Raw genomic sequence first — 21,012 nt, forward strand, 5'->3', positions numbered from 1 at the left:
CCAGAAAGGTACTGTTCTGATAGTTAAGCAGAGGCACTTTAAATTTTTCAATAAACATTACTTACCTAATTTACATTTCAATTTAATGTAGAAACAGCTGTTAGTTAATTTGAGTGACTATTGGGCTTTTACGTGATGGTGAATTTGAGTGAATTTCTAGTACCGCATCAGATAAAGCATCAGGATTGATTCAATTTCTTATAGTTCAGGTTTTAAAGAGTTAAATTTGTAAAATTGAAGGGCTAATGGGCAAGAAGTGATAAGAAATAATAAAAATAATAAAAAGTCAGGTCTTATATCTAGATAAAATTAAATCACTTGAAAAGGTGGGTTAATTTAAGCCAATTTAGGCTAGTCTAAAGATTAGCTTATTCTATCTTAATCCGGCTCAATTAAACCACATTTGACGAAATAATTAAGATCTAGAACCCTTATTCACTGTTAAGTCCACAACCAAACATGATCTTTTAGCTGACCTTGCTTGGCCATCTTAGTCAATTTGGAAATAATTGCACTTTCAAATATAATTTCATACAAGTATCCAGAAAATTGAATGATTCAGGCTTCCGAGTTGCATTTTTGGGACTTGCTAGTTGCTGCTGAACTAAAGATTTTCACATCAAGTTGTGATGTCTTACAAGTGATTAGCTACTTCTCACACTCTAAAATGGTACAACAAAGCTCCTTAGTGTACATCCTATGATCTCTTTCGTTCTATGCATTACTTCAAAAAGTGAAAGAAAAAAACAGAACATATTATGTTGCCCTTGTAGAGTTGCTCGTATTAAATTTATTTCTTCTGAAGCATGTCTCTGAACCAATAAGCAGACATCTTAGGGTACCGCTTTCGATCGTTAAAATCCACATAAACTAGCCCGAAACGGGATGTATAACCCACCTTCCACTCGAAATTATCCAACAAGGACCATGCAAAATACCCAATTACATTCGCCCCCTCGTCAATCCCTTTCTTCATCTCAGATAAGTAACTTTTGAAGAAGTCAATCCTTATCGTGTCGTTCAAGGCTTTGGAAAGTTCCAAATCACCTGGTTGGTCCATACCTACAGAATACAGATAGTACACGTCAAAATTTGGATATGTATTAATGGCACATAATTCATCACATAACAGCAGCCAAGGAAACTATCAACTATGTCAATTCTATAATAACTTGTTTATAGTACATTTTTTATGATTTACTTGATTAAGATTTTTATTTTTTGATTTAGTGATTTTCCTTTTCTGCTATGGAATTTTGTGGGCAATCTGAAGACTCAACACTGTCATGGTATTAAAGGGATATGTTTGAGAAAATAGGTTGACACATAATGTGCATCAGTTGTCATTTATGAGGTCAAGAGTTGCACTTGATTTAAATTGTTTTCACTGGTAGGTTGATATTATCAAATCTAAAGTTGACACCGAATTGCTTTACTTGGAAGGTTTGACATTATCACGAGGAGGTGAATGGGGAGGAAGGGAAAGGAAGGAGAGAAACAAGCACTTTCATCTTGCTCCCCTTTAATTTTAGCAGTTGGATAGAGATGAATGGTGGAAAAATGAGGAAAATTCCTCTATTCATTTCTTCAAGAATTGTTCCCTCCCAATTTGAGGAGTAAGAAAGTTCACCTCCTCCTCATTCTCTTTCCTTCCCTTTCCTTCTCCTTCAAACACGGAAGCAGACCCAAGTTGCATTGACAATTAATTCAGATTTTGTTTAGATGTCAGTTCCAATGTTGGTGATGGGAAGCATGATTTCATTGTAGTTATCATTTTTATATGTAAGAAAAGTGCTAAAAATTTCTTTGTTACCATTTTCAGTAATCATGACAATCGGGTTGCCATACTTTTCCTTGATGTAATGAATGACACCATACATACCCCTTGGTACGATATAAAGCCAATCTGAATTTGCCTGCGTTTTTTTGTTCATTGTATATAAATTATGAGCTTATACTCTTACTAGCAAAAACAAATTAATAATTATAAATATAATGGTAAGAGATCACCTTCTGCCCTATTTGTAAGCCATTGCGCTTAGCTGAAAAATCCAATGGAGAAAAATTCAAATTTAATTAAACATACAATTTACAAATATGTAACAATACAGGTCTCTCTACATATTTGGTGGTATTCTAGGGGTTTGAAGTTTGAGCTTGATCAATTTGGTATGATTTGATATAAAAGAAACATGAAAACAATTTGTCAGATCATACCAAACGATAGGATTTTTGTTTTGACAGGAGTTGCCAAATACCTCAACTAGTCTGGCAACAGTATTGAACAGTCATTGGTAAACTACAAAACTTGGTGATACCAGTACCTTTCTGGAAATTACTGACATGAAATATCACTCACAGATCCATTCAATTTGCCAATCTGCTCCATAGCTAGATGGTGCGTCATTTTTCTGTATTTTTTTCCCCTTCATATAATAGGCCGTGTATTGATTGATCCCTATGTAATCATTGGAGCCCTTAACAAATGCAACTTCATCCAGTGTGAATTTTGGTAACCTCTCTTGAACTATTTCCTGCATTATCTTAGGATAATGCCCATTTATTAAGGGGTCTAGAAACCTGTAATTGAAATACTATTAGTTTTTCACAAGTTATTAACAAAATATTTAAAAAAATTTATGTTTGGATTGAAAATGTACCAGCCAACATGGAAATCTCTGGCCCTCTGAGCAGCTGCCTGGTCCTCATTGGATTTGGTAAGGGGCTCATACCAGTTGAAATCCAGCACAATACCAATCTTACCGTTCTGATTAGCCTGGCAAAAGTAAAACAGAAACTTGCAACAGATTTCTTACATTATTGATATGCAAGTCAAATCCCCTAAAATTACTTTGCCATGAAACTGCATGATGCCCTAAGCATACAAAATTGTTACAGTACAGAACTAAGGTCTTCAAACACTAACTTGCAAATGAGCCTTTCTCAGCATACTCAACAATGTACAAAATATTGGAAAAATAGGGGTCTGTTTGCAATTACATCTGAAATAACTACCACATATCAGAAGTGCCCCAGGAGAGGTACTTTACCTAGAATCATCTTATTACCTTACCTGATATTTGTCACGGTATCTCTTCACGGCAGTTGCATGAGAAAGTAATATATTGTGTGCAACTATGTATGGCTCCTTTGCAGAATTTCCACCTGCCGTGCAACTAGTGCAACGGGCAGGGGCATGGATCCCCAGGTCATAGCCTAATGCCGCCATTATTCTAGGTTCATTAAACGTGAACCAGTTCTTCACTCTATCCCCATATGTCTTGAAACAGAAGTCGGCATAATCCGCAAATGCATCTCTACAAAAGATAAAAAAAAAAAATTCACATCTTGATTTGCCTTTTATTAAGTGGTTTGTTTTGAGTTAGGGCATACACTTTTCCTTTCTTTCACTTTATCCTAAATCCAATTTTGTTAAATCGGGATTGCCATTTGATGGCACTCTTAGAAGATGATCTTTAGTACCAAAAAGCTTAGAATACCATCCCGGTGTCAACATCCCCGTTTTCAAATGTTTGACAATATGCTTATTTTCTAAATGGATATCTTCACAACAACAAATAATTGCATGCATTCACATCCTATTATGCATGAAATGTTTCTGAATGTATATGTTCATAGAAAACGGATGAGGACATGGTTTCAGGCTTTCAGCCCTCAAGTGCATTCACATATTATGTGCGTACCCATGTGTTCACATACAATGCCTGAATGCTCAGGTAAGCCAACACCATGTTCTATCAAGTTTTCTTTGAAAACATGCTCCACTTGTGAATGGAAATTTTTGATGGATATGTTACAGTGAAGTAGTGAGCGCATCCGTTCAGAATATAGGAATGGTGTTGTTGATACATTTCAAAAGAGGGATATTGTTATCATACATTTAAAAAATGGAATAGGCAAGAAAATTTGAGGGAGAAAGAGAAAGAGGAGGAAGAAAAGAGAGACATAACAAGAAGACAAGCCTAAAATATGCCTAAAGGAATACACAGAAAGATAAAAGGTCTAAAATAAGATCCATGTTGGCACACAAATGGTACAAGAAGGTATAATAGGTACTAAAGAATTTGTCTGATCTTGTGTAAAACTTACATGATTTTTGGACTTAGCCAGCCCTGGTATTTCTTCTCAAGTGCAAGTGGCAGATCATAATGATGAAGGGTTGCATATGGAGTAAGACCTAAATAAAATATTGATTAAAAAAATATTATACATTTCTTTCTTAAGATCTTTAGCTTCAAACAAGGACTGCTACCTGGATTCTGGTGCCATGATTGGTACAGAAAATATTCATTAAAACAATTCAAATACTTCTTTCTGATAAATGTCTATCTTTAGGTTTGCGTATGATATTCAGCATATTTATCGATTAAAAAATGTAAGTATTTTTCTAATAAATATTGGTTTCAGATGAAGACTAGTACAATGGTAATTTTTTTTACAGTTACACCTCCAGAGAACCAGCATAATTGCAGTTAATCTGGTTTTTGCTTCAATGCCTTTAAAATAAATAAAAAAATGTAATTGAAGTAGAAAGTAATTAAACTGAAGCCCCAAATGTTTTGCACCATACCAGTCAGGATCAGTGCCAGTATATGCACCCAGAAATCAAAACCCTGTTGACAAAAGCTGTCATACCTTGTTGAAGCAAGTAGTTTATCATATTGTTATAATATTCTACCCCTTGTGGATTAACTTTTCCTTCCCCATCTAAAAGAGAAAATAATTCACTATCAGTTCTACTTGAGTTAACCAGATCAATTAAAAATGAACATGTAAAAAGTTGCAAGGAACCTGGAAATATCCTGGACCATGAGATTGAAAAGCGGTAGGCATCAAAATTCAACTGTTTCATTAAGTCTATATCTTCCTGTGTAAAAACCAAAAAAAAACAAGATGATTATTAGCTTCTGGATTGCAATCCGGTATCTCAGAGTTAATTAGGTCAAGTACCTTGTAGAGATGATACTCATCTGTGGTCACATCAGCATTAGATTTGTCAGCGATGTTCCCTATTATAAAAATAAAAGTATTAACAACCCGGTCATCTTTTAGTGAAAAGAAAAGGGGAAATGTAAAAACAGGTTATTCAACTGTAAACCACATTTCAACCACCACCACCCTTGTCTGATTTTCATTAAGAGTCTGAAACTATTGTTTTGTCCCAAATTGGGAGCACCCCTCCTAAATTAGGTAAGATGTAATAACAAATTAATACATTATTTTGCTTGTGTAGAAGGGAGGGCTGACTTGGAATGGAACTTGCATATCTGTGATTGTACTGATATGATGTTTAATAAACACCACTGGCAGCCACTGCCAAGGAATTAAAAAAAAGACTTGGAATGGAACTTTGTTACATTACCTTGAACAAGTGCCATAACTAAGAAAATTACAGCATGGCCTTAACATCAGTTTAATACTTCAGTGAAATCACTTATTCATAAAATGTGAATTACACATTTCGGCCCTATCAACAGCAATTGTAATCTATCACATTAAAAGAACTTAACTGATAGAAAATATTATCATTCAAAACTGACCTGGAGTATGAACAAATTGGTCCCAGATGGAGGGGCCTCTTCCATCTTTGAGCGCCATGCCTTCTACCTGGTACGCTGATGACGCCGTACCGAACACAAACCCTTTTGGGAAGTCTGCCCGGCTCAGCCCATTTCGCCCGGCCGGGCTGATCCGGACAGGTGAATGTCTTAACAAGGTTTTACCATTGGTAGAGAACAAGATAACGGTTGTGACAATGAGGCAGAAGATGAAGAAAACTAGTAATGGAATAGCGCGCCTCATCATTTCCTCTCTCTCCTTCTCTTTTCGTTGAGCGTGGGAGAGAGAGAAAGGCGCAGATGGCTTGAGAATTTGAGAGGTTTTGCGCTTGCTATACATTTCCCGTTGCATGGATCGCTTATGTCAACATCTCTCTGATTTACTGTGAAAGAACTCTTTTAAGCTGGAGAAGGGAAAACACGATGGTGGTCTATAAAATTATGTTTGCTGGTCAATGGTTGTAGAATCGATGCATTGATCGACAATGGGATAGTGTCTAGTGAGATCTAAAATTCTGAATTAAACTAGCCAATCTCGATGCGGCTTGTTTTCTCAAAAAGAAGGTTAATATTGTTTTGAGTTAGGGCATGTTTGGTAACACGAGAATTTCATGAAAATGAGAATGAGAATTTTAATTTATTAAAACTAGAGTTATTTAATTCATAAAATGTTTTAAAATATAGATTTTTAGCAAATGCATGAGAAATTTATTAGGATATTGATTTTTTTTATAGTAAATGTAATACTAATTAAGCTATATTAAGTGCTGAAATTGTTAGACTTATGTGGGATGATTATGTTAGACGTTAGAATAGAAACTTTACTTAAAATTAGCATAATCTATTAAAATTAAGTGTTTCTAGTTTAATTATGTTTGTTTAATAATTTATTATATTATTAAATTGTGCTTGTTTAATTAATTTTAGTATTTGTATTATTAAACTGTGTTTGTTTAATTGAGTGCTTGATTGTACAAGTTTGTTTAAATGAAAATTAATTAATCAATACTTGTTTAGTATAATTCCTTTTTTAATTAATTAAACAATTAAATGTATATTTTAGTTAATAAACAAAAGTTATTATTTAAATTTTAAACAACTTTGAATGGTCAACTTGGAACAAAAGTTATTATATATTTTAATTATTTTAATTCTTCACAAAAGGCACACCATCAGAAAAAAAAAAAAAAAAAAAAAAAAAAAAAAAAAAAACGAAGCTCCAAGTAAATGTATTTTTCCCATAAAAATTGAAGAGAACAAGAGCAAAATATCCATATGAGATTGTAAAATAGGAAGTAAAACTTGTATGCCGAACGGATATAGGAAATATTCCTACAGATAAGCAATTTCCAAAATAATAACCATGAAAATCAATCCACCGAACAGGCCTTTAATGTCTTACTTTTATTAAAGACTTCTTCAATTTTCTATGCATCTTTGTATTCTTTGTTATATTTAATATATTTCTTAAGTCTGATTTTCTTTTTATTTACCCTTTGAATTAATAACTAATAATTAAATATTATGTAATTTATTTTTTTCCCATCTTACTCTTGTTCTTTCTTTCTGATTTAAAAGTTGAGATCCAGTTGTATATATAAAATTTTCTACTCAAAATAGTAATATTATGCTCAGGAATCTTAACATCTTCATGTTCAGGTGTCCTCAAATGTTATTGAAGTCCTAAAAGAAATCTCTCCTTTTTTTTTTAATCCATTGACCTAGCAAATTCATCTGAAAAATCGGATGTTGCTAAAGTGATTGCAATCTCCTATTTTACCAAAATTTACTATCAGGCCAGTGATTTGGTCAAATGTAAGAAGGATCGACTATCTTCAGAATTTGCATCTCTGGATGGAGGCTCTTATGAAAAAAGCACATCATCTTAACATGGTCTCATACCATTCAACGGTAATGCATAGCCTCCTTTTTTTTTTCTTAACATATTATTTATGATTATCTGAATCATCATTTGAGAACTAAATCTTTGATCCATTTGTTTATAACAATAAGACTGAAATTCGATTCACAGATAAGGGTGCAATGGCGGTACATGAGAGCAGAGAGATAATAGAACAATGCGCATTGACAGTCTGGAAGAATTTTCAGGTTTCACTTTACCTTCTCATTTTCTATTTTTCTTTGTTTTCAACTCATACAGCTCTCATACTTCATGAGCAGCTTAGATTTCTTATTTTTTAGGACTTTATAGGGCTTAGTTTTTTACTGGTATTTTTATCCTTTTGTTTTTCCTTTTTTCTTTTTGGGAACACTGTTCTTGTGTACCAGTTTATCTATTAATGAAATGAGAGCTTTGACCCTCGTTCTTTCTCAAAAAATAAAAATGAAATTCAATCTTACGGGGCCGAAAATCTAATGAATGTCGACTTTAAATACCCTCAATTTACTTCTATTTGCCCGAAAAAAATATAACTTCTTCCTAATTAGTAAGGGATTTTTTTGGATTTATTTTGCACAGATTTCAGAGCAAACGGACGGACTGGATTTTGAATAGAAAATTTTATAAAAATTTTATATATGCCAGTGTTGTAAATAACGGTATGCGGTCGTCAGAAGGACAGGGTACCACCAAGCGATTAATCGGGAATAATTGAGAATAATCGGCCATAATCGGTCAATTAGTCGAAAAAATCCATCACGGTTTGGTCACCGCCAACGACTAATCAGCCTAAACGAACGTTTTTTACAACACTGATATATGCAACTCGATCTCAGCTTTTTAAATCAAAGAGAACAAGAGTGTGCTGGAAAAAAAAACAAACTAGATAATATTTAATTGTGAGTTATTAATTCAAGGGATAAATAGAAAAGAAAAATTAGAGTTAAGGGATATGTTAGATATAACTAAGAGTATGAGGACAAATAAAAAATTGAAGTCGAAATTAACCCTTTTTTTTTAAATCAATTTACTAGAAAATTAACCCCTTTTTTTCCGATACTTACTAGACTTTGTCATGTCACGAATTTGATCAAATAAATGTTTTTTGGGTCCTACGGGTTTTTCTTTAAAAAAAAAAAGACGTATATTTTTTTTGTATTTAAGATCTAAAATAAAGCAAGTCCGTGTAACTATTCCAGTTCAAAAGATTTAAGTGTTACGGAGTCAGACTTTTGAACTATAAAATTAAATATATATATGAGAATTAATTTATATAAAAATTTTGTATAGAGAATGGAAATTTTATATGCAGAATATTTTGTGTAGGGAGGAGTTAATTTTACATGCCAAAAAAATATTCTAAATTTATTCAGGTGGGGCCGCAGCAGTTACTACAGTAAAGCAGGGGGAATATACCCCTATGATTTCCGGTAAATTTTTTTTTATATATACAAAATAGGTGTGCCTATTTTCTTAAAGGGGTTTGTTAGTTTGTAGTATCTGTGTAGAATAAAGCATAAAAGGTTTCATCCACGCCTAAAAGGATGTAGAATTAGAGAAGGTTTACAGAATAAAATTCCAAAAAGAATATTAATAAAACATATACCACCTTGATGTCGCTATTGTTTGTTACATAATAATGAAAATTTCTAAAAAGAAGGATTCTGTAAAAGAGACAAAAATGAAGTGGCAATTATTATCTTTCATCTCCTGTCAACTGTGCTATGTATGCCTATATTATTCTTATACCTAAATTTTTAGCCATTCTCCTGGGTATACAGTATTCGGCTTTTGTATCTCCACATTTCTTTTCGCAGCCTCTTCTTTTGCTTTATTGATTTTAGATGGCAACATAACCACATGATTTCTCTCATGGCTCCTCCTCCTGCTGGGTTAGAATTATTTATACCATCAGAGACAGATAAAGCACATTACACAAAAAGAAATAAAGGCACTGCGCGGAGTAGTCCTTGTACTGATACCAACATTGTTACATTTTACTGCACCTAAAGGATCAGTATTGATTCATTCAGGGCAGGAATTGTTATGAATGTCCCCTCAACTAAAGTGCATCTCAGGTACCTGACATCCTAACTGCTACTCAATAAGTTCCAACTTATTGTCTGCATCGAGATTCATGCATGCACAGATATCAATAGGGATAAACAGCTTAAAACTTTCTAAAGGGAAGGGCAAGAGACTCGGGTCAAATCTCTCAGCTAACTGTTGCTGGTTATCTAAACAAGACAAATGTAGCTCTTTCCTTGCTACATTTTATTTCGATCCTTTTCTGAATATTATGCTATGCTGTTACTGGCACTATTGTTGTTGTTATTACTACAATTACCACTTTCTGATGTGAAAGGAACAAGACAAATGTACCTTAGTTGAAGGAAAATAAGAAGAACACCGACTAATGTAATTCCACCAGCAACAGAAGTAATCACTTTGTGGCCTGTGTGTCTCACTTCTTGTTTCCTCTCTTTTTCACACCCTTCAACTGGAGCCATTGCTGAATCTTCGGAGTGTTTTATGACCTATAAAACAAACCAACATGATAGTCAAAGATGCATCAATTTAACCAAATCAAAGTAAGTCCCGAAGCAAATGAATGAAAACCAGATAGTACCTTTTCACATTCAAATTCATCTCCAGCTTCAATTTCCCTGCTGGTACTAATTTCTTCTGATGAAGGATCAACATGCCCAATAGAATCCAAAGTGCTCTCATAAATTAATTCAGTAGTGGTCAAACTTTGACTAAGCATAAATTTTGAACCGTCAATTTGTTCCTCAAAATGACTAGAAAAAAATTCAGAATTCAATTCAGGCACCCCACCTTCCCTCAATAACCTACTTTCTTCAGTACAATCAGAGAAGGATTCATCAAGGTTTGAACTCAATTCTTGTGTGAAATTATCCTCATTTTTCTCCAATTCAAACTCATCATCAAGCTCTGCTGCTACAGTACATGCACAACTACTCTCCCCATCAGAAATTCTAGTACACGAATCTTCCATTGTGTTTTCTTGAAAATTTTCACTTGCAGACAACTTTGATTCAGGGGTTAAATCATTATCTTGCCCAAAGCTCAGCCAGCTGTCACGACTCAGTGGCACGTGGTTAACTCCAGAAACTACTTCTGGACTCAACTCTGAACTTTCATTTTGGCTTGGCATGCTAGAATTAGACTTATCCATATAAGAAGCACTAAAACCAGGTGAATTTATGGAATTTTCAAGGCAATTCTCAGAACATTGTTCTTCCCACGAAAGGGAGAATCTTTTATCATCAACTGATTCTTCAAGTAACTCTTCTCCATCTAAATCAAATGAGGGAGATTGATCCAACTCAGCACTTGAAATTGGGGTATCACACTCCACCTCAGTCAGACAGCTCTCTGCCTCGTCAGAGTCATATTGCGGCTCCTGGCTTTGTTCACTGTTTCCACTGAATGACCTCTAAATAATCCAAACCCCAAAGAAAACGAAAATATGTTAATGCTATATAAATAAAAAGAGAAAATGAATATTATCAAGGTTGAACAGCATATCCAGGTTACAATTCGAGTATGCAACAGTATACCTGGCGATATGACCCCCTTGAGCTGATAGTTGAGCGGGATGAACTAGACCTTGACTGCTCCAAGAAACTTCTACATATACCACCTACCACATAATTAGGCATGGCTATGGTGTATGTAACAACATCAAAATCTGGTACCTATTTACATGTGGTAACGCCAGTAAGTAGTTAATAGAATATGGTACATTTTTTGTAAATTAGACACTATTTTACAAATATTTTCAGTTAACATCCATATATATCATACTTACAATTAACAGTCAATATTTCCTCAGCTTTAGAGGAGAACACTCAGTGTCATAAGTCAGGGTAAAGTCAAGTCCCTTTCCTAACATATTCTTTTTTTCTGTATCGACCAGGCCACATAGTTTCTTACTTGGTTCATACAGGCATGAATCCCCATATGTAAAACCAGCTCAACTACATTTATAGTTTTTAATTTGGACTCCAAAAATGACTTACTTTATAGACAAAAAATTGGCAGTATATACTTTTATTATGGGCCAAATGACAAACCTACAAATTTGATCTTACTTTTGTATAGCTCAAAAAAATGGGAGTACAAATAGGTGAACATTTCATGATGATACAAGTTCTCCTTCTCTTTACTTACATCCAAATTCTTAGAGCGGGCTTTAATTGAAAGAGAGCGAATGCACATGCAAACACGGCGGGTATCTCTTCTCTCAACTACATCGGAAGGAGAGAACAAGTCAATTCCGGTTAACCCCATGATCTGACATATCTGGAAAAAAAAATACAACGACATGATGAACTAGCTACTTTCAACATGATGCTATATTTGAAAATTACTCACTGTTCTACTGAATTCAAAAGAAAATACCAAACATTTCTTGCGCTTGGAACTTAAAACCATAGGTGATTTGCAAATAACACCCAGCTGCTATAATCAAGGTTAAGTGGATCAAAAAAGGAAAGGAATATACTGCCCTAAGCTTTCAAAATTAGCTAAAACTACAAAATTGAAAAGAAAACATCTAAATTATTTTGCCCTTAAATTCATCAGAGAGAAAAAAGTCAGGGTCAGGTAAATAGAGTGTCAATATTTAGTAGATTATATGACTTGCATTTATTAGCATGACTACTGGGTGTCATTGGATTTATCATGTAAAATGTTGGGTGTTATAGCAAACACGAGAAAATAAAAATTGTTTACAAAACACCCTCAAAATTTCAAAAGAGATAATTTTATCTAACAACATTAGAAGGTACCTTCAAAAATGAGTCAACTTTAGGATAAGGCGTGTATTTTCCTTCGCTCTTACCAGAAGAAGTTCTCTCATAGATGTGGAATTTTGAATATTTCAGATCTGTTGACCTCTTCACTAGCATTTTCCATATTAACTTTGACACTTGAAACCTATTGGTCATAAGCATTATACAGAAAATTTACTACTGTAGAGATTCGAAAAAGTTCTTCATGTGCACTACATATAACAATCAGGAGCCCTAAGTGGGTGCTGAGAAAACACAACGATAGCAACAAATTTCCATTTGTTCTTAGGTTAGTAAACTTCAACCCAACTGTACTGCACATTTGGAACAAACCAATATGCATTTTGCCCTCCTAAATAAATTCCTCTCATTCTACTTATTTCTTTTCCACTTATTCTTTGTCCAATTTCCTAAACACCTGATCCCATTTCCTTAATGAAAACAAAACTCAAATAAGAAATGTTTCTTGTTTTCTACACAGATATTGGAAACAGTAAGTCTGTTCAACATTATGTAATCCTACAGTAAAAATAATCTGGTAGAGTATATCTTGTCCAGTAAAAAATGAACTTTTATTTGTGACTTCAAGGAGTATATGTCAATGAGAAAAGTTTTTTTTAAGGAATGCAAAAGTATTAATAAAAGTAATTGGTAGAATTAAATAAATTAATTAGATGGAACTTACAACAATTCTCCATCAGCAATGAGATCAGCCATGGAAGTCTCATCATCAAACCTAACATGGAGAACCTCTCCTAGCCAAATTCTTGCTTGAGTCTGGACAAAAAAATAAATCTAAAGTCAATATTTTCATTTTTTTTTCAATTCATAATCATCTTTTGTTTCATGCACCACTCAAATTGAATCTTTTCAATTCGGTTAACATTTAAAATAATATAGGTTGAAGTGCCGAGCTGGCACTCTCAAAATCCGCGGACTGTTGCATCTAAACAAAGAAAGTACAACAAAGAGAGCTTTGACTAACAAAGTGAAGAATGAATTCCCCTGTTAATTGAAGGTAAGTTTGGAAAAGTTCCAATAATAACATAACCATTCTAACCATTTACAGAATAACCCCAAATAGTACTTTATTTTGTCAAGTTCTCAAAAGGCTAAGCCAGTATAGAAAATAAACAAGCAAATGTATCCCTTCTACATTTACTAGTGCACGGTGCTTGCTTGCTTTCGTTTTCCATTGTTAGTATAATTCAAGATAAAAATTAAACTTAATTACCTGTAAGAACACATGGTCAAGCTCTCTAAAGCTGGAGCCAGGTGAGGTTTTACTAACTGTCACCAGTCCGGTAACTTCACCACCTCCCCGAGCTTTTTTCATCTTCTATCTATTCTCTCTCCCGCCAAATCACTCCCCTTTTTCTATATTCAAATCAAAGAAACTAAGAAGAAAGATACATAGAAAAGAAAACAACGAGAGAAAAGATAACTCTCTCTCTCTCCAGCTCACACTCTGTGCCTTCTTCTATTACTACCGACGAGACACCTCCCAGTCGAGAATCGATGGGAAGTCGGGAGAGTGATAAAATAATCTACCAAATAACTTAGACCTTTCTAGTTTTGTAATGACATTTTAGACTTTTAGTTCTTCAATGTTATCGGTGAAACAGAAACAACCTCCAGTAGTTGCAAGAAATGGAAGCTGTTTGTGATTTAGAAACATTGACCGTTCGGTTTTAAATCGGACAATATAAATCAATGGACAGTTCCATTTGTTAAATTAAGGGGAGAAAAGAGGGAACAGGGACAAAAGAGAGATTTGTTTCATGCGCTCGTACTTTCTTTATGGACGGGTGGAGGTTGCTTCTCGCGTGTCGGCTTCTTCAACTAATTATCTCCTTAAGGCTCAGTTCCTTTCTTGTCCAGGAATTACTCCATCCTGCGCCGATTAATCTGCGCCGTAAGTTATTCATCTGGGATAAAATCAACCACCGATTTTTGTGGGTGTGCTGCGTGTGCAATGTTTTCTTTTTAGTCAATCTTTTAAAAAAATATCGTTATATTATTTTTATGGTTGCTTTTCTCAAGAACAATCAACTTTGTCCCAGTAAAATATGGCTATAAATCTGCTGCTATTCCAAAGGGAATAACAGGACCCTGTTATTTCGATACCAGTCGTTCCTTCGTTGAGATTCGGATAAGGAAAACTTTTTTCTTAAAATTCCCACATGAAAAACTTTGAACGGTTGAGATGAGAATAACAGGTCTTGTGATCCCTTTGGAATAACAGCAGATTTATATCCGTAAAATATTAGTATCTACGCACTGCGCTGCTATAAATTTGGGGGAAAAGTTCAAATTCATGATTGATTAACAAACAAACATCCACAAAAAACGGACATATACCGAGCCACTAGTTACTTCGGTTACGGATATCGTTTTTAATCATGATTTAGATTCGAGTAGATCTGAATCTAGCCTCTGGCAAGGTAACTTAATTATGGTTGATAACTTTAATGTGCTTTAACAGTTTGATAAGGGCATTCTGGAATCTGGATTCAAATTTTGAAAATCGCGGGCAATACAGGTGGGCCCGACGGGGGTGATAAACTAGAAAGTGGAGTCGGAGATGATAAAAAAAATTCTGTAGGGCTGTAGGCTGATCAGATATTTTAAAACAGACATATTTGAAAACATTTGACTAACCAACCAACCATTAATAATGGGTAGACTGGTTTAGCTTAATAAAATATATACCTCTGGGTGACAATGGTTTGCCTACGGGCTTGATTCAAAAAAAAAAAACCTCTGAGTTACTTGACTTGGACATTATCCAAATCGTTCTTTTGTTTTCAATGGCAGAAATTTAATAAAAACAGGCAATTTGTTTAGGAGGTCCAGACAGTTATATTGTTATAGAACTAAACTGCAAGTTCGGTTCAGGTAAGGTAGCCTGACTCTGTTAAGCTAGATCCAAATCGTTTAGTTTAAGTTAGCATTTATTTTAATGTGAACATCTATTTTTCAAGTAATTCTAAAAAAAATTAGCTCAATTTTTTTTTTATCTCGAAACAAAAATTTCCCATCCAAACTCCAGAGGTGGATTCATATCACCTAAGGTAACATAATATTTCTGTTTAGATTCAGATCGTCAGATCAGAATCCGAATGAATATTAAAAGAGCCCCATGCATTCCATCTCAGACCGAATTGATCCAGATTATGATCGGACGGTCCAAATCTAAACAGAAATATTCTGTTACCTCAGAAGATATGGACTCCAGCTAGATCCCTGTCCTAAAGCAAAACACAACATAAATAAATAGAGACAAACCATAATATATTATATTCATTCTATTATTACTATTCACCACCCTAAACAATCTGCTGCATCCAGCATCATTGTAAAACCTGCTTCTGGTACCATTTTTAGTGGGATATGAATCTGTTGCTTTTCCGAATCTAACCGTTCAAAATTTTATATTCACGTATCTCTATAAAGAAACTTTTTTATACACAAATCTCAACAAATTTGAACGGTTAGATTCAGAAAAGCAGCCTGCTGCTTTTCTTATAGAAAAGCAGCAGAGTTGATTCCTTTTTAGTGTATCCAAGAGGCTAGATTCAAACTTGTTTTACCTTAGCAACTGTTATGAGAACTTTTGTTTAACATCTCCACTCCAAAATACCAACTTACTCTAAAACTATGCTATTGAAGATGTTGGTTACAAGAGAAAGAGCTAATGTCTTTTCAAAAAGGAGGAAAAAAAAAAGCTGCTACCTAACAAGAACATCAATAGGTTACAAAACCCTTTATACAACGACATCCATTACTTCCATGTCAGTATACAATTTTTTCCTTCCTTTGGCACCCTAGCTAAACACAAAAAGTTGCTCAAACTCGCCAAAAAGAAGTTTGGCATTCAATTAACAAATTTGATGTAGATAACAGCAGGGGATGGAGCTCTGAAGCTCTGCAATCCTGAAGAAATGCTAGCATTCTCTAAATAACTACTAAGCATACTCCTACCATACAATCCCAATCCTCCAAGATCTGCAACAAAATAATGGAATAAAAAATTAAGTAAACTTAAACATAAATAATACTCAAACGGTCAAGGTCTAGGCGTCATTGTGTTTATGTCACATTGTAAAATATATGATCCTGCGTCTATAAATCAATTGGCACCAAGACATCACCTAAACTGGTCCAAAGCATAAAAAATTTCGCGCAATTTCTTTGTACCAGTTTTACATCTATACATTTTTTTTGACCCATCTAATTGAACTAAAATTCTATAGAGGCAGTTCTATACAACTTTTTGGCAAAGATTACTCATTACACTTGAGTTGAGCAATGATATCTACCTGATGAAGTCAAGTCACAATAATCGTTCCATAAAATTATTTTTTTCTTTTTTCTTTATCATTTATTAAGTCCAGGGATCAGTTCGAGGAGGAGAGGATTGAGAAGAAGGAGAAGAGCGGAGAGGCAGAGGTCTCTTCACAAATGGGTGCTCTAACAGCTGCACTGCCGATGGCCGGTCATCAGCGTTCACTCTGACACATTGTGTGATGAAATCTCGTGCTTCTCTTGACAGATAATTAGGTATGGGTGGTTGCTCTCCCCTTCCTATCTTGAAGAAAGCATGTGTCTACATATAATAAAAAATGACTAGCGGGTTACATGATGTGAGTTCAGTAGTAATGTGAATTATTTTCAGGAAAAAAAAAAAAAAAAAACAGAACGTGAGTGTGAGAGCAAGAGAGCAATGAAAGATTGTGCTTACCCATTCGACATTAGGATAAGGAATCTGGTGAGTTAACATTTCAAGTACCGTGCAACCCAAACTCCAGATGTCAGCTGCTAGCCCATAAGCTTTTTTAGGGTTTACAACCTAAAATATAAATAAAAAAATAGAACTCAATTACACAAAACATTATATACATCAACTCTGGCATTTGTTTTTATTAATTCAACAAAAGTTAAAGAGCTACAGGAGAATATCCGGCAAGCATGACACAAAATTACCTCCGGAGCCATCCAATATACACTTCCTTTGGTTGACTTCAGGATGTTAATCTTCGTCATCTGAGTTTCAATAATTAAAAAATAATAATCAAGTACTTAATCAATATCGTTTATATTTAGCAATCAACAGTTCAATACAGATAATCGGCAATTGGATGTTGTTATAAAGTGTCCGCAAACCTCTTTTGCTAACCCAAAATCGGCAAGCTTCACTGATCCATTTGCATGAACCAATATATTAGCACATTTTATATCCCTGAAAACCAAACCAAAAAGATTCTCATATCATTATAAGATATAGAATATATAACCAGCTAAAGAAATCATTTTTTTTTTCGGAATTGTAACAATAACTTTAGTTTTGTTCACCTGATAGCTTCTATCAGGATTTCAAAAAAAAAAAACTTTAGTTTTGTTACCTGTGAACTATGTTCCTTTCATGAAGATACACCAACCCGTATAGTATCTGCCTTGTGTATGCCGATACGTGCGTGTCTCGTAGATGGTACTTTTGGTACAATGATGCAAGAGAGCCTTGTGTCACTAGTTCTAGAAAGATGTACAATTTTGTTTCCTCCTGATATAACAGCACAAGTTAATTTTAAATTTCCTGGTTTTGCCCCATTGTAGAACATTACAAAATCAAAACAATCTAAAATTTACCTTGTCAGTTCCATAGTATTGAACTATATTCTCATGTTCAAACTGACTCAAAAGAGCAATCTCCTGGATTTAGAAAAGCACAGCACATTTCAGGCTTGCAAATTGAGAATATATAAAAGGTTGACTACATATTGTATTTCCATTTGAAATTCAAAATTTTATACCGACCTGTTCCAATTGGGAGATACTTTGCTGAACATTGAGCCCTTGATCAATCAACACCTCTTTAACCGCGAAGAAAAATCCTTCACTGTATAGAGTGATAAAATACAGTGTAAAAAGAACAATTAGTGATTGCGTCTCTAGTCCATACATAAAAATTCCTTGGATACCAAAGCTAATATTGTCAGCAAAGTAATTTTCACAGTTAGTTCAGCATTAATTTGTGGGGAGTTGGTAATGACCCGTACCATGGTACCAGTACTGCATTGGGACATACTTATTAGCTAATTTAGTGCCACGGTTATGTAATTATAGAAATAGAAGCAACTCCATTTATAGTATCTAAAGAAGGAAAGTTCAAATACAGACTTACTCGCTAATTGCCTCATAAACTGTGCCAAAGGACCCACTTCCGAGTTGTTGACCCCTGACCCAAGACTTGATCCTTCTCTTAAGCTTTCCATTAGGTGAAACAGTGAACATGGTCTCAGTTGTAGAGCTTGACGCGTCGTCGTCATTTACTGTAGACAAAGAGCTTGTACCAGTGAAACCCTCCCAGGTTTCATCTAATCGCAGCTCCAGGTTTCCTGATTCTAAACCAGCATTAATTTCTCTTTCCTCATCTGAGTCTTCAAATTTTATCTTCTCTTCTTCACCTCCCTCTTTTGGAGCAAATGAGGAGATTAGGTCCCAGACCGACCCAATAGTTGTTTCCTCTGCCACAGGTCGCATTAGTGGCGGTGGAGCCAGAGGCATCTGTGGAGCGAGAATTGGCATAGGAGGAGAGAGAACAGGGGGCCGGATGCCTTTTATACCATTCCCCTCCCCTTTTCTCGGTGACAAGGGAATAGCTTTAATGGCCTCCTCAGACAGATCATGCACAGTTGTAGTGTCTTCATCCTTCTCTTTTTTGTCATCTTTTGGCAATTCAGGCAATTGAGTTTCACCCGCTGGGCTTGTGTTTTCACCCTGATCCAATTCCTCCACTGGGGCTGTATCCAATTGGACCTGATCGATTAGCCGTGACCTCGGCAAGAGATCCGAGTTAGACCGGGCTTTTCGGGCTTCCCATGCGGCTACTGGTATTGAAAAATCCTCCGGACCATTTATCCCAAGGCTCTGGTAAAGCAAATCGACCTCTCCTTCGATGCTTCCACCAATTCTGAAGCTGGTTTGGTTTGAATAAGTGGAAGGCATTATATCGAGCGACCTAGAAGCACGCAAGCTGGTGGAAAGGTCAGAGGAGGGAGAGGAGGAGGAGGACCATGAGACAGGTGAATCCGTGGGGGCCACACCGTAGTCGATGTTCTTGGATGCGTTACGGCGGTCCAGGCGTGGTGTCCCGCTGAGCTGGAGCTTTTTCCCATGGAAACTTTTCTTCTTTGAAGGATCCATTGCTACGTTTGGAAGAGATAGTCAGTGGTGCCGCGGGAAGAGCAACCCATTCGAGAGAGAGAGAGAGAGAGAAATTGGGAAAAAGAAAGGAAAGCGAAAAGAATCTTGAGGCGGGTGTTGTTGACTGGTAAGAGGAGTAGAAAACTGCGCGAACAAGTAAATGGAACACGCGCTGTGGGTCACTTCAAACTCTCTCTGTTTTTAGAAACTGGATATCTACAGCTTGCTTACCTCAGTTCGTTCGTCACAGTATGGGTGTAAACGGATCGGATACGGATCGGAATCATCGGATAGTGGTAAAACCACGGATATCTGTATGTTTTTGTTTTCTGGATATTAGATAGATATATATACGGATTAGATATTAACTTAATACGATTACGGATATCTTTTTTTTATAATAATAAATAGGATCATGATAACAATCTCCACAGGTCTATCCCCGCAAAAAACTCCGCACTAACTGCCAAAAAAGTCATGGGGGGACTGCTCAATCATTAATACTCCGCATAAAATGTTAGTATTTAACTTGAAGCATCAAAGTATTTATCCTGGATTTGCAAAGTATTAATCCCTATGTAATGATCTCTATTTATGACTGAATAAATCAATCCATTAATTGTCCCCGCACAAAATTTCTTTTTTTTTTTAATTGTCCCCGCACAACTGCGGACCATTAAATAAACAATCCCCTCATAAATAATTGTCAGTTATCCCCGCACAAAATTTTTTTTTTTTTCGGATTGTCCCCGCACAACTGAGGACCATTAAATAAACAATCTCATCACCTAATGATAAATATTTCTCACACATAATGATAAATACTTTATGTTACATAGATAAAAACTTCTCAAACATAATTGCAATTTTTCAGTAAAACATCAATGATAAAAATACTTTAAGACATAATGATAAATACTCTATGTTACATGGATAAATACTTTATGTTACAAAGATAAATATTTTATGTTACATAGATAAATATTTCTCAAACATAATTGCACTTACAGTAAAACATCAATGATAAATGCTCTTAGACATAATGATAAATACTCTCATGGATAAGGATAAATATTTTATGTTATGTGGATAAATACTTTATGTTACATAGATAAAAACTTCTTAAACATAATTGCAACTTACAGTAAACATCAATGATAAATACTCTCAGACATAATGATAAATATTTTATGTTATATGGATAAATATTTTATGTTACATGGATAAATACTTCTCAGAAATAACAAATAAACATTTATTAACGGAGATTGTTATTAGATAAAAGTATAATTAATGCGGAAATTGTTTTTAAAGGAATAATTAATGCGGGAATTATTATTAGAGGAAAGCATAATTAATGCGGGGATTGATATTAAATGACTCTAATTTAATGCGGGGATAAATGAAAAATTTTAGCCAAATAAGTGAGGAGATATGACAGTTAAGGAAGAGAGAGAGAGTGCGGGGATAAATGGGGGGACAGGGGTGGGGGGATTAGTATAATTAT

At 34.9% G+C, this 21,012-nt stretch overlaps 3 protein-coding genes across 5 annotated transcripts; all 3 read right to left on the reverse strand.

The window, feature by feature from the left end:
- Positions 1-476: 476 nt before the first annotated feature.
- Positions 477-6,151, reverse strand: LOC144551315 (beta-glucosidase 7-like). The gene is made up of 11 exons (XM_078299236.1): positions 5,562-6,151; positions 4,972-5,030; positions 4,813-4,888; positions 4,657-4,728; positions 4,111-4,198; positions 3,074-3,317; positions 2,661-2,776; positions 2,360-2,580; positions 2,011-2,042; positions 1,814-1,916; positions 477-1,062 (listed from the first exon to the last, which is right to left on the reverse strand). The coding sequence occupies exons 1-11, from the start codon at positions 5,929-5,931 to the stop codon at positions 791-793; spliced, it is 1,653 nt and encodes a 550-aa protein (XP_078155362.1). The 5' UTR covers positions 5,932-6,151; the 3' UTR covers positions 477-790.
- Positions 6,152-9,064: 2,913 nt separating this feature from the next.
- On the reverse strand, positions 9,065-13,868 carry LOC144551317 (uncharacterized). Of its 2 annotated transcripts, none has more exons than XM_078299240.1 (8): positions 13,534-13,868; positions 12,985-13,076; positions 12,297-12,444; positions 11,677-11,808; positions 11,064-11,201; positions 10,109-10,939; positions 9,862-10,016; positions 9,065-9,361 (listed from the first exon to the last, which is right to left on the reverse strand). In XM_078299240.1, exons 1-8 carry the CDS (start codon positions 13,633-13,635, stop codon positions 9,229-9,231), a joined length of 1,731 nt encoding a protein of 576 aa, XP_078155366.1. In that variant the 5' UTR covers positions 13,636-13,868; the 3' UTR covers positions 9,065-9,228. The 2 variants fall into 2 exon arrangements, with proteins under 2 accessions (XP_078155366.1, XP_078155365.1); XM_078299239.1 differs by having other exon boundaries at positions 9,065-9,364.
- Positions 13,869-15,946: 2,078 nt separating this feature from the next.
- LOC144551316 (mitogen-activated protein kinase kinase kinase 1-like) lies at positions 15,947-19,659 on the reverse strand. Of its 2 annotated transcripts, XR_013510800.1 has the most exons (9): positions 18,484-19,641; positions 18,117-18,198; positions 17,949-18,011; positions 17,705-17,862; positions 17,466-17,541; positions 17,286-17,345; positions 17,044-17,151; positions 16,622-16,908; positions 15,947-16,307 (listed from the first exon to the last, which is right to left on the reverse strand). XR_013510800.1 is itself a non-coding variant. In XM_078299237.1 (8 exons), the coding sequence occupies exons 1-8, from the start codon at positions 19,503-19,505 to the stop codon at positions 16,687-16,689; spliced, it is 1,791 nt and encodes a 596-aa protein (XP_078155363.1). In that variant the 5' UTR covers positions 19,506-19,659; the 3' UTR covers positions 15,947-16,686. The 2 variants fall into 2 exon arrangements, 1 of the variants encoding a protein (XP_078155363.1); XM_078299237.1 differs by having other exon boundaries at positions 15,947-16,908; positions 18,484-19,659.
- Between the last annotated feature and the right edge of the window lie 1,353 nt (positions 19,660-21,012).

Source organism: Carex rostrata, chromosome 3 (genome assembly GCF_964058835.1).
Source record: "Carex rostrata chromosome 3, lpCarRost1.2, whole genome shotgun sequence".
NCBI lineage: Eukaryota > Viridiplantae > Streptophyta > Magnoliopsida > Poales > Cyperaceae > Carex > Carex rostrata.